The sequence below is a fragment of the Eptesicus fuscus genome, chromosome 20 (assembly GCF_027574615.1).
Source record: "Eptesicus fuscus isolate TK198812 chromosome 20, DD_ASM_mEF_20220401, whole genome shotgun sequence".
NCBI classification, from domain to species: Eukaryota; Metazoa; Chordata; class Mammalia; order Chiroptera; family Vespertilionidae; genus Eptesicus; species Eptesicus fuscus.
Window position 1 is genome coordinate 17,767,456 of NC_072492.1, and position 13,354 is coordinate 17,780,809.

A 13,354-nucleotide genomic window follows, 5' to 3' on the forward strand; every position below is an offset into this window, starting at 1 on the left:
GTTTGGCTGGCTGGCCCCACCCTTGATCTGGGTGGGAGAGTCCAATCAGGGGCGGGCCGGCTGGCGGGAGGAGCTGAGGGAGGTTGGCCTGCTGGCCCCATCCTCTGATCGGGCTGGTTTGTTGGCCATAGTGAGCGTCATAGAGACTGGTCATTATGGCGTTATGGTTGCTGGCTTTTCATATATATAGATAGCTACTTAAGACAATACTTTTAATAATATTCCATTCATATATTTTATTTTTATTTCATGTATTTAAAAACCTTTTAATATTACAGGAAGTAGTCTATCTATAGTATGCAAAATGAGAAAAACACAGACAGAAAAACCCAAACACCAAACTCCGTATCTAAAAACCCAAACCCCAAACTCCGTATCTTCACATTTCCATTATCTCAAGATCATTTTAAAAACCGTAGTGCATATTTTTCCAGATTTTTCTTCATGCATGTATATGTATATACATTTTCCTTTCACCACAATGAAATCAAACTGTCCACTATTCTGCAACTTATCAAAGGCTTCTTTTCCTTTCCAGTAAATTTTCATCTCATTAAAACCCCTCATTTATTTAAAAGATTTGTACATAAGGTTATCAGAATAATAGTCTTAATGACAGGAAATAATAATAAAATCATAATTTCTTTTTCCTCGTTGTTCCCGTGCTTTCGGCACAGAGTCATCCACATGAAGAATAACCCTGTTTCCTAAGCTGGGGTTTAGTTTTAGCTCACCACTGGAATGCACCAGACAACAGGGAAGTGGTCAGGTGCAGTGGCGGGTGGCTAATAAAATCATAATTTAAATTAAGTTCATAACAGCAAATGGGTGGTAGAGCCAGATTTAAGTCGTGGCTAAATCCTCACTCCTGTGTTTCTAATTACTAAGTGATCCATACTTTATCTGGTTCAAGCTGAGATCTCTCTACTTTAAGCACTCCACAACAGGCCCTCTGATCTGACCATGTTTCCAATACACCACTCTCCTTCAACTAGGGATCTTTTCCCCATACACCCTGTAATAAAACTTGGTTGGCACTAGCTGGTTTGGCTCAGTGGATAGAGCATGGGCTTGTGCACTGAAGGGTCCCGGGTTCGATTCCAGTCAAGGTCACATGCCTGGGTGGTGGGCTCGATCCCCAGTAGGGGGCATGCATAAGGCAGCCAATCAATGATTCTCTCTCATCATTGATGTTTCTATCTCTCTTTCCCTCTCCCTTCCTCTCTAAAATCAATAAAAATACGTTAAAAAAAAAAAAACTTGGTTATTTTGCGTTAAATTCAAGTTGCATTTAAAAATGAACCAAGGCTCTTTGTGTCAAAAAGATCAGCATATCTTTTACCACATAATGTTTTCTTTCTAATCTTTCAGTAATTTAAGCAACTGCACACATTAATCCTAGAGAAAACAAATATTTCCTCCTTCCAAGATCATGGAAAAACAGAAATAACGTAAGTCATAGTTCAAGGGGCTTATGATCTTAATATAAAGCAAATCATTCATTGAGTCAACAACTCTTCATTAAGACCCTTGGAGAGACTGACTATAGACAAATAAATGACTAACTATACATAATATAAAAGCCTAAGCGACCGAAGGACCGGTCAACTGGTCACTATGACGCGCACTGACCACCAGAGGACAGACACTCAATGCACAGGATCGGGCTCCCTCCTGTGAGGATCGGACTCCCCTCCTGTGAGGATCGGGACTGCGGGGATCGGACTCCCTCCTGTGAGGATCGGGCCTGTGGGGATTGGACTCCCTCCTGTCTGGATTGGGCCTGCGGGGATCGGACTCCCTCCTGTGAGGATCGGGCCTGCGGGGATCGGACTCCCTCCTGTCTGGATCGGGCCTGCGGGGATCGGACTCCCTCCTGTGAGGATCAGGCCTGCGGGGATCGGACTCCCTCCTGTCTGGATCGGGCCTGCGGGGATCGGACTCCCTCCTGTGAGGATCGGGCCTGTGGGGATTGGACTCCCTCCTGTCTGGATCGGGCCTGCGGGGATCGGACTCCCTCCTGTGAGGATCGGGCCTGCGGGGATCGGACTCCCTCCTGTCTGGATCGGGCCTGCAGGGATCAGACTCCCTCCTGTGAGGATCGGGCCTGCGGGGATCGGACTCCCTCCTGTCTGGATGAGGCCTGTGGGGATTGGGCCTGCGGGGATTGGGCTCCCTCTTGTCTGGATTGGACCTGCGGGGATCGGACTCCCTCCTGTCTGATGAAGCCTGTGGGGATCGGGCTCCCTCCTGTCTGGATCGGGCCTGTGGGGATCGGACTCCCTCCTGTCTGATGAAGCCTGTGGGGATCGGGCTCCCTCCTGTCTGGATCGGGCCTGTGGGGATCAGACTCCCTCCTGTCTGGATGAGGCCTGTGGGGATTGGGCCGAGGGGATTGGGCTCCCTTCTGTCTGGATCAGGCCTGCGGGGATCAGGCCGAAACTGGCTATCCAACATCCCCTGAGGGGTCCCAGATTGCGAGAGGGTGCAGGCCAAGCCGAGGGTACCCACTGGTGCATGAATCCATGCACTGGGCCTCTAGTATAATGTCAGATAGTGATAAGTGCTATAATAGAAGCACGTGGGTTGGAGATAGTGGCAGGGGTACTATTTTAGCCAGGGTGATCAGGGAAGGGCTCTGTGGAGATGACATTTGAGTACAGACCTGAAAATGTGAGGAAGCAAGCCATGAAAAAACATGGGAGAACCGTGTTCCAGAAAATTCATGTTAGAAAAGGAGACATTAGAAGAAAAGTGATTAGCTTCAGGTGATTATAGAGGTGGTCAATTCGCAAAATGTCAGGACTAGTGTTAACTTCAACTGCCAAAAATTTACATTTGTTTACCTGATACAGTTACCACAAGCTCCCTTGGCAAACCAAATATCCGGTTATCTGTGTCGAAGACTATGACCACAGAACTAGCTGCATCATGATGCACAAAGACCTGGAAAGATAAGGTACAAGAATTAGGAAAAAGTTTACTTCAGGTATATTGTATCCCTGCTGTATCCCGAGGGACATTATAGCAAACCAAAGAAATGATTCATTGTCATCTAAAGTATACAAATGCTATAAAAAATTTCCCTTTTGTTGCTAAAAGATAGCAAGATAATAAGATATCAGAATCAAGAATTGGTGACACTTTTATTTCTTTATTCCTCACATGCTTTCTAATAAGAGTTTCAAAATAAAATAGAAGTACTATTAAGAATAAGAATTTACATAATACTACTCAATTTGAGTTTCTTACCTGCGAATGTTGTTGCTGATACCCATCTGCGATGGCATTGATGTTATGGACACCTGGCGCTAAGAGGACATGGAAGTAGCCACCCTCTTTTGTGTGTACCTTTATTCCTTCATTGAGTACAATGACTGCATTAGAGACTGGTTTTCCAGTCTTATCTTTAACAAATCCATGAACTCCCTTGTGAACCTGAAAAATATTTAAAATATAAATTTATGTTTTCATAATGTCAGATGGTCTAGAGGCAATAGTTTGAGGCATGACAAAAACAACAAACAAAACAACAACCCCCCATAAGACTGGTTTATTTGTCCTTCCTCACTGACTCTGACCTTGTTTGCTACTCATTCACTGCGTCAGAGGCAAAGAGGTAGAGTGATAAAGGAAAAGAGAACTTTAGTAGAGTCAAAGCTGAAAGTGTTAGAACCCAAATCTTCTGATGACTTCAATGATTTACTTTCTGCCATAGTACACTGTCTCTGTGTGATAGTCAAATGAAAAAAACTGCAACATCTCACAGGGTTAAATTACTTAAATCACAGCAGATTCCAAATATGTGAACTCATGGTACCTATTCAGGCAATATAAATTGAAAAAACATTTTCCTTTCTATATACATTTAAAATAAATAATATAAACTCTGGTAAAGGATTAAGAAAATGTTTTGATAAAGCTTTTCATTGAACATATTCCTGGGAGTTTGCTTCTAGTTAAAAGGGGAAGACTCACCTCCACCAACATGCTAAGAAGAGATTTTTTATTTTCTGCCCACAAGGAAGGGAGCTGTGCTGCACTAGGAAAGTAGCAGCAGCTTGTGTACACTGTGATTTCCGGGCAGTGGCCATAGGTGACACTATAATCCTGGAATATAAAATTCAAAAGTAAATGTAAGAAAATTAATAAAAGTAAGAGTGAAGCTTTGTATTGCAACAAATAGAATAAATGGAATAAAAAGAAAACCCAAGTGATGTAAACAAAGAATCTGTAAAGTATTTTATAGCAAATATAAATAAATCACTCGGTATCATAATCAGTCACAAACATGGCTGCTGCTAGGAGGGCCATTGAGACCAGAGACTATGTCTAATTCATTTTTGTGTCTCCAGTGCTTCCCAGTGTCTGGCAAGAGGTGCATCAGGGTTTGCTGAATAAATGAATGAATAAGTACATGCAATAGACTAGCTTCCCTCTAAACCCTAGAACTTCACTGCGGACTCTGGAGGTAGAAGCACTAACACTTGTCCTCTAATACTTTCAACCTGCAGCCTCAAGCCACTGCTTACAATAAAGCAATTAACCTGCTTGTGTAAACAGATTCCAAAACCTAACTTAACACCTTTCCCCCAAACCTGTTCCTTTTTGTAATCCAGTTAATAGTATTAACTCATTTTCTCACATAGACATGAAATCTCGGCTCTGACTTCAATGTCTTGCTATCATCCATAATTTGCTAAATCCTGTCACTTCTACCCCAACAATATCTCTGAAACTTATCCTGTGACTCCAGCCCCACTGCCACTGCCCCAATCTAGGCTTTTATTCTTATTTGTCTAAGCTATTCTAAACCAGTCTCTCTGTACCACAATATCTCTTCTTCCAAACTACCTTAACCCACTGCCAAGAGATTACTTTTCCCATAGAACAGTTTAGATCATGTCATTATATATCTGCTTAAAACCTTCAGTGGCTTCCCATTCCTTACGAAAACAAAGCATTCAAATCCCCAAACTCTCTTCCCATTCTTGTCTTCCATTGCTCTCCATGGTACCCCACATTCTAACTAAACTAGACTGCTACTGACCTCTGCCCATACTGCTTCCTCTTTCTGAAATGTCCTGCTGACTCACCATCTCTGCACCCAATGCCACGTCCTCTATGAAGAGAAGGCTACATCTCTGACTAGGTGTAACCTTTTCTGTCTTTAATTTCTCATGGCACATTGAGTGTTGCTCTCTTCTAGATCAAATTGATTAATTCTGTAACATAGTTATTTGTAATATACTAGTAGTTACGAATTCTGTAACATATTTATGAAGTAAATTTTCTGGTTGCCTGTGTGAAAATAATGACTGAGCTAACAACTCCTGACTAATTTGAAGTGGATAGACAACCAATTAAAATACTGTCAGAAAGAAATTAAAGAACACCTAAGTAAATGAAAAGACATACTGTGCTCATGGTTAAGAAGACAATACTGTTGAGATGTCACCCAAAGTGATCTACAAATTCAACACAACCTCTAACAAAATTCCAACAGCCTTTCTGTGCAGAAAAAGACAATATTCAAATTCAAATAGAATTACAGACAGCTTTCAATAGCCAAAAAAATCTTGGAAAATAATAAAGTTGGAGTGCTCACACTTCCCAATTTCAAAACTTACTACAAAGCTACAATAATCAAAACAGTGATACTGGCATAAGAAGAGACATATAGACCAATGGAATAGATGTGAGAGTCCAGAAAAAAGCCCATACAACTATGGTCAATTGATTTTTGACAAGGGCTGGCTGGTGTGCCTCAGCAGTTACAGCGTTGGCCCTCGAACCGAAGGGTCGTGGGTCTGATTCCTGGTCAAGGACATGTACCTGGGTTGCAGGTTCGATACCGGTCCCGGTTGGGACACGTGCAGGAGGTGACCAATCGATGTGTCTCTCTCACATCAATGTTTCTCTCTCTCCTCTGTCTCTCTCCCTCTCCCTCCCTCCTTTCCACTCTCTTTGAAAAGCAATGGAAAAAATATCCTTGGGTGAAGATTAACAACAACAAAACATACACATACTAAAAAGCACCACCAACTCAACTCAAATATAAAAGCTAAATCCATAAAACTCATTAGAAGAAAGCACAGGGGTAAATGTTCATGACCTTAGATTTTGCAATGAATTCTTAGATATAACAACAAAAGTATGAGCAACAACAAAAAATAGTTAAAATGACAATCAAAATTAAAAACTTTTGTGCATCAAAGGACATTTTCAAGAAACTGAAAGAACAACCTACAAATGGGACAAACTAGTAATAAATCAAACATCTGATAAGGGTTTAATATCCAAAGTATATAAAGAATTCTTATAATTCAACAACAAAAAGACAACCCAATTTTAAAATGGGCAATAGACTTGAATAGATTCTCCAAAGTAGATATGCACGTGGCTAATAAGCACATGAAAAGATGCTCAACATCATAAGTCATCTCAGAAAAGCAAATCAAAATTATAATGAGGTACTACTTCACACTTACTAGAATGGCTATAATTTTAAAAATGGAAAATAAAAGTATTGGCAAGGATGTGAATAAAGTGGAACTCTTCTACAATGCAGGTAGGAATGTAAAACAGTTTGACTGATATGAAAAACAATTTGGTAGTTCTTCAAAAAGTTAAACTTAGAATTAGAATCTGACCACTAATTCCACTTCCAGGTATATACCCAAAAGAATTAAAAACACGGGTTCAAACAGATACTTGTACACACATGTCCATTATACATTATTCTCAAGAGCCAAAAGGTGGAACAACTCAAGTATTCATCAACAGATGAACTGATAAACAAATTGTGGTATGTACATAAATAGAACATTATTCAGCTATAAAAAAGAATGGAGTACTAATACATACTATAAAATAAACATTATGTTAAGTGAAAAAAGCTAGACACAAAAGGACAAATATTGCATCATTCCACTTACATAAAATACCTAGACTAGGCACACACAGAGATATAAAGTAGGTTAGAGGTTAATAGGGGCTGGGTGGAACAAGGAGCTATTGTTTAGTGGGTGGGGAGTTTCTGTTTGGGGTAATGAAAAAGTTGTGGGAATAAATGGTTTGAACTGATGATGGTTGCACAACATTGTAAATATAATTAATGTCACTAAATTGTACAATTAAAAATTATAAAAATAGCAAAAAAACAACAACCCACAAGTGCTGTCATAGATTAAATTGAAGGTTATCATGTCAAGAAACCCATGAAGCAGATGTCATTCATTTTGCTTATATCAGAACAGTCACTGGATAATATTTATAATTCCATTCTCACTGTATTCTAGAAAGCATACCTTCATGCTGCCCAGGTGGCTGTGCCATTCTGCTCCACGCATTATTCCTCCTGGAATATTCTCATCTATAAAAGCATTAATAGATGTAGGATCAACAAAACCATAAGGCAAGACTCCTTCCCTTGCCCAAAGCAGCAACAACAATGACAAGGGGTAGCGAAAATACCTACCTGACTTATTTGGGCAACTGGGCTGACCCAAGTGCATTGATGGATGATTATTTGCATAAAGAGATGCCAAATGCTTCAGAGTCTCTTTGTTTTCCACTACAAAGGAAAAATTCAGAAGTCAATGGAGAAATCCAAAAGGGTTCTCTCCAAGTTCAACTTCATGGATACAAGTCATCTTTCTCTCTTCCTTGCACTTCACTGAAGTTTATTGAGGAGTTACTAGAATTAATCATGTGGTTCTATTTAACCCAGAATAATTTGACTAAACAGGTACACATCTTCCTTACATTCAAAGGTATTAATGGTTAGTTTAGCAAATAAGCTATACTACCAAAATAATGGCATGTTTGGTATGTTTTACCACATTTTCGGGCAATTGTGGCCTAATAATACTATTTCCTTGTAAGCTGCATTGAAAATGACACAAACTATCTCCATATACAATGGCCCCAAAGAAGCCATTGTTTAACACACCATAAGGTACAACTAGTCAATCAAGGTTTAAAGCAGGGAAGGGCAATTCTCTATTGTTAATATTTGGTTACATATGAGTTTCTTGAGGCAGGCATTGTGTCTTATTCACTTTTTTATATTCTCAATGTTACAGACATAATAATTGCTCAATAAATGCTCGTGGACTAAACTGAACAGATGTGACAAGATGGCTACACTCAACAAAGCTAGGCCATCATTAGATCTGACCTCTCTCTTACAAGGAACTGTTTGAACTGTTGATATATATACAATCATATCGGGCTAGTTATTTGCTCAGGGAGTGTGCTCAAATGCTCATCATTTTAAAAAAAGTTAGAAGGGACTTTACTAGAATTTCCTATCGAAGTTCAAACAGTATATATATATAAAGTGACATTCTACATACCTGTTTGTACTGGCTTATCATATGGGTATGTGACCAGCACTGAACCGCCATCTAAGGCTACAGAAAGACTGAAGTCCTGTTTTTGAATCAAATTTTCAATGATGGCTTTAGTCTCAGGCTGGGAAGCATTATCTAAAAAAGTAAAAGGTAAAATATCCAATAAGTTTTAAAAGTTTAGTATGAGTAGTTAAGAAAATATTCTGTACTTGAACACAATCAGAAGGCTAACATGAAATCTATAGTAAATACTTTATTACTCCATAAGCCACTATTTCAAACAAGAAAGATACATTTTAAAAGGTAGGTTATTTTGAGTTTACATACTGCAAGATAACTGTGTAAAGATTAATGACTCTAAGCAAGTTTAAGAAAATTCGTACTGAAAACAAAAAGGGAAGAACATATCCTTCTTTAAAAATAATTTAGGAAGTCCCTGCCAGGTGGCTCAGTTGGGTTGGAGCGTTGTCCTGTGCACCAAAAGCTTGTCGGTTTGATTTCTGGTTGGAGTGCATACAGGAGGCAATCAATCTATGTTTCTCTCTCACATCAACACGCACGCTCTCTCTCTCTTTCTCTTTCTTCTTTCCTCTATCTCTAAAATCAATAAAAGCATATCCTTGGGTGAGGATTAAAAGTAAATAAATAAATAAATGAATAAATAATTACATAATTTAGGGAATATATATAACCTATCTTTGAAGGAAAATGAGAGATTTTCAGAAAGCAGGGTGTTTTTGCAGCATTGTTCACACAGTCAAAGAATTAAAACGAAACTAAATGCCTAAGGTTTGGTTGAATGAAACAGAGTATTACCACACATCAGTACCATACTAAAATGCCATTAGTAAGAATGTTAGAGATCTGTAAGTACTGAAATGGAAAGATGTCAATGATATATCCAATAAAAACTATTGCAGAACAATATGATAAAAGATGACCCTACCTAAATAAGAAACAGGTCCCTCCAAACCAACATACACACATCACATGCATGTGTATGTGTGTGTATCTGTGCACACACGTATGTGGAAGGGCAGAGAGAGATAATTAACATCTCTGTATGACTAGTGATGAAACCCACCCCCAATATTATTGATTTAATTTTTAAGAAAAAACTTGAATTACTTTTACAAAATATAAAGGAGAAAAATTTGAAAAGATTTGTAGATGTATTTATACCTTATATGTACCACCTAGAAAAAAGTACCCCAATGCTCATATGCAAAATAGGATCAACTGATCCCCCAGCAAAAAGAAAAAGAATTATCTGCAAATTACTTTAATAGCCTAAAAATTAGTCTTACTTGTAAAGTCTGTATCCAGGTCTTTGCCACGAGCATTTGTTTGTCCTATCTTTGAAGTACAGTCTTTCTCTTGTGCTCTCTCTCGCCCATCTGGATTTAGAGAAGGGACAATCACAATTCTAGTCCTGTCAACCAACTAAAATAGAAACAGAAGTCAATGAATTTATTAGCTATATGTGGAATCAAAAGGTACCTACCTACCATGACTCAAACGGAAAATCTTTATTGTTTGGTTTAAACACAGATTTAAATGGCAGAACTAAAAAATAAAAATAATCTCTTACTTCAACTACACTAAAAATAACAACAAAAAACTACCATAGAACTAATGTTCACAGAGACATCCTGATGATTTACAACAAAGATCAGAGATCACTGTCTGCAGGCTAAATCCAGCATGTTATTTGCTATATAAATAAAGTTTTATTGGTACATAGTCATGCTCAGGCCATAACACTTTTTGTGCTGCAATTGTCAAGCTGAGTAATTGTAACAGAACATTTGTCCCACAAAGCCTGAAATATACAGTATACCACGTGGCCCTTTGTAGAAAAAGTTTGGTAACTGCTGGCTTAAATCAATAATGGTAAGGCTGTATTTTCCAGATTAAAAACTGATATCTATAATCTGACAAATGGTAATGTATGTCTGGAAACAATGAGATAAAAGAGTTGAAATCAGTATGTAAAAAAAAAAAAAGGTAGGAGGTTATTTGTCTTACCCACAATAATTTCTTCTCCAAATAATTTACAGGCATCGATAGCTACCTATGTGGCATGAACTAATTTCTGATATACTTCATCTCATATATTTCTAACAGTTAATTCCTGGTTTATTTATTCTGTTAAAATAGTCTATAGTTTGAAAATATTTGAGATCCTTTAATTAATTGGTTCTTAAATCTCTCCTCTGGGGAGATATTTTTCTAAAGTATACATGCTTTAGCTTCACCACAGGTCTCTAACTATGTGTATATTTTCTTGAACTTGCCAGGCAATTCTGACCTGTAGCTCAAGACAAATGACAATCTAAAGGGATCTAGAGTTCAAGTCCAATAAGACCAGTGAGGAAAATTCTCATAAACCAGGAGTTTTGAAATTCCTGGTAGGTGTTTTACCTAGGGCTATATATAGTCTCTTAGAATCATAAGGTCAGTAGGTAGCAACTCTGCTCAAATATTAGACTCTTAGTAGCTTTTCAAGGAATATTGATGCCTCTAGGGGGTGGGACCCAGTCACTGCTTATTTTTAAAAACCTTCCTAGATGTTCCTAATGTGTAGCCAGGGTTGAGAATCACTGTCTTAGGTATTCTTCCATTTTAAAAAGAACAAAAAATGTTTTAAGATACTCCTTGCAACTTATATGAAAAAGTTAATAAAGTTTACTTTGCCTAAGATTGTAAAATACTTTTTGATCAAGTCTGATATAAATCAATCTCATCTAATCCCAGTTTCTTTCTGATCCTAATCATGACATCAATTCTTTCCAAATCTTTTAGGGGAGGCAGTTCGGTATAACAAAACAACACAGGCTTTAGAGTAAGACACACTTGGGTTTAATCCATTTTACCACTTACTAGCTGTCTGTTTTCACATGTGTAAAAAGGAGGTAACATAATTAGAGGGTTGGTGATTAAATTAAGATGGATGTAAAGTACTTGGTATAGAATCTGGCAGACAGTAGGTATTAAACAGATATTAGTTCCTTTCTCCTTTCCTACGTTCTATACACAGTGCCAATTAGTGAGTGTTCTAGTAGGATGCACACTCTTTCCTTCAGTTCTCTCCAACAACACAGAACTAGACTGCTTAATCATATGTGACCAAGCCTATGAATCAAAGTTCTTCTTTGTAGTCACAGATGGTTAAAGTAGATAATGCCATATTGCTTTTCCTGAAATCTCTAGTCCCCCAAGATGTCCAATAATTTTGCATTTATTACATAAAAATAAAAAGGAAAACTATTGTCTTTTACCTCATTTTCCCTGTGGTTTCCTAGTTATAAGTAACTAGGAATGAAAGTCCCTCAAGTTAGAATATACAAAACTGTAAGTAAAGATTGGAACAATAACTTGACTATTAAATAAGGGAGTAGAGAATTGAGTGAAAATCTATGGCTCTTAATTGTAGCCAAAGAAATATAATAGAAAGACATATTAACAATGAGTATATACAAAGATGGTCCATTTTTAAAGAGTAAAGTTTATAAGGCACTAAAAGTGCCTTTGTGTAAAATCTAACAAGAAATTAAATTAAAATTTCAAAATGATGCCTCAATATCAATGTTTACCACTGAGCTTTTTCCTTTTAAAACATGTCAAAACAGGCTATTCTCTTACTTGGGTAACAGCGGGGTTCCTTTTGTAGTTTAGGCAGAGAAATTCTGCCAGAGCCAAAAGCAATTCAGTTCCAACTGGAGCATTTCCATGGATACCAGCAACAAAACGAATCTTTGGTTCTTCAGGCTCAGATACATTAGGCTTATTGGATATTTCAAGAGACCAAATTTGACGATATTCAGCACTCTGTCCCAAACTTTCAAAAACCAAGAAACAAAAATTCATCAAGTAATCAAGCATTATATAATATTAATGCTGACATAAAAAATTTTAAAACAAAAAATGAAAACAAAACAAGGTTTTAAAAAATAAGTCCTTGTGCCAGAAGACTTGAAGAAAATTAGTTTTATTTCACTTAGCGTAATACTTCCCAGGGCCCTCCATGCTGTCTCAGAGGCTAAGCCAGTCAGAGAAAGACAAATATCACATGATCTCACTCATATGTGGAATCTAATGAACAAAATAGATCCAGAGACATAGAAGCATGGAACAGACTGTTGAGTCTCAGAGGAAAGGGGGGGCTGGGTTGGTGGGTGGGAAGAGATCAACTAAAGAACTTGTATGCATATATTCATAACCCATGGACACAGACAATAGAGTGGTGAAGGCCTGGGGTGGGCTAGATGGGGTCAATGAGGGAAACAAGGGAACATATGTAATACTTTCAACAATAAAGGTTTTTTTTTTAAATTTAGTATTTTTGACCAAAGAGAAGTGACAAAAGGTTATGATTTAGCTTGGCATTCCTCCAAATCCAGTCATTCTCATATCATTTTCATAATACTTGTTCTATCCTCTATAATCTACGTTAATATTTAGTTAGCATATATCTTTTCAACCGACTCACTTAGAAAAATATAAATATACACACATGTAGAGAATCTTTTAAAATCTAAATTAATTTAGATACTTTATACTTTACTATAAATGTAATACCAGTATCACAGTAAAAATGATTTAAAATGCTCTGCTTGCCCAAGAGCTCTGATATTAAGGCCTGCTTTCTTTGGTACAATGGGAGATTTAATCAGATAGAGAAATATATTCACATTAAATTGAGAAGGATTACTAGAATAGGAAAATTACTGCTTTCTGACAATGCTATTCAATGGTACTTAGCACCACCATTGGTGGAACACCTAAAACTCTCTTGTGGCCCACCATTGACAGGTGTTGCATATTTTGGGGAAAATATTTAACTTAAAAGTTATCTTGAATTGGAAGGTTAAAAAAAACCCAACTTAAATGACTAAGTAAATGGAGAGCAAAATAAGTTCCCATTTTTTTATTTTAAAACAAGAAAGCCTGCAATCCCTATATGGATCTAAGATGACAATATTAAATCCTAAATT

At 37.6% G+C, this 13,354-nt stretch overlaps 1 protein-coding gene and 1 non-coding gene across 3 annotated transcripts in view; both read right to left on the reverse strand.

The window, feature by feature from the left end:
* Positions 1-13,354, reverse strand: part of CPD (carboxypeptidase D) — a 59,051-nt gene that overhangs the window by 4,517 nt on the left and 41,180 nt on the right. For both annotated transcript variants that reach the window (XM_028155007.2, XM_008147855.3), the window contains exons 13-20: positions 12,003-12,198; positions 9,665-9,800; positions 8,361-8,492; positions 7,481-7,576; positions 7,311-7,375; positions 3,979-4,110; positions 3,253-3,438; positions 2,847-2,946 (exon numbers count right to left, since the gene is read on the reverse strand). In XM_028155007.2, the coding sequence (XP_028010808.2) occupies positions 2,847-2,946; positions 3,253-3,438; positions 3,979-4,110; positions 7,311-7,375; positions 7,481-7,576; positions 8,361-8,492; positions 9,665-9,800; positions 12,003-12,198 (1,043 nt within the window). The remainder of the gene's footprint in view (positions 1-2,846; positions 2,947-3,252; positions 3,439-3,978; positions 4,111-7,310; positions 7,376-7,480; positions 7,577-8,360; positions 8,493-9,664; positions 9,801-12,002; positions 12,199-13,354) is intronic.
* On the reverse strand, positions 653-782 carry LOC114233878 (small nucleolar RNA SNORA65). Its single transcript, XR_003620066.1, has one exon. It is a non-coding gene; the product is annotated as a small nucleolar RNA SNORA65 (small nucleolar RNA).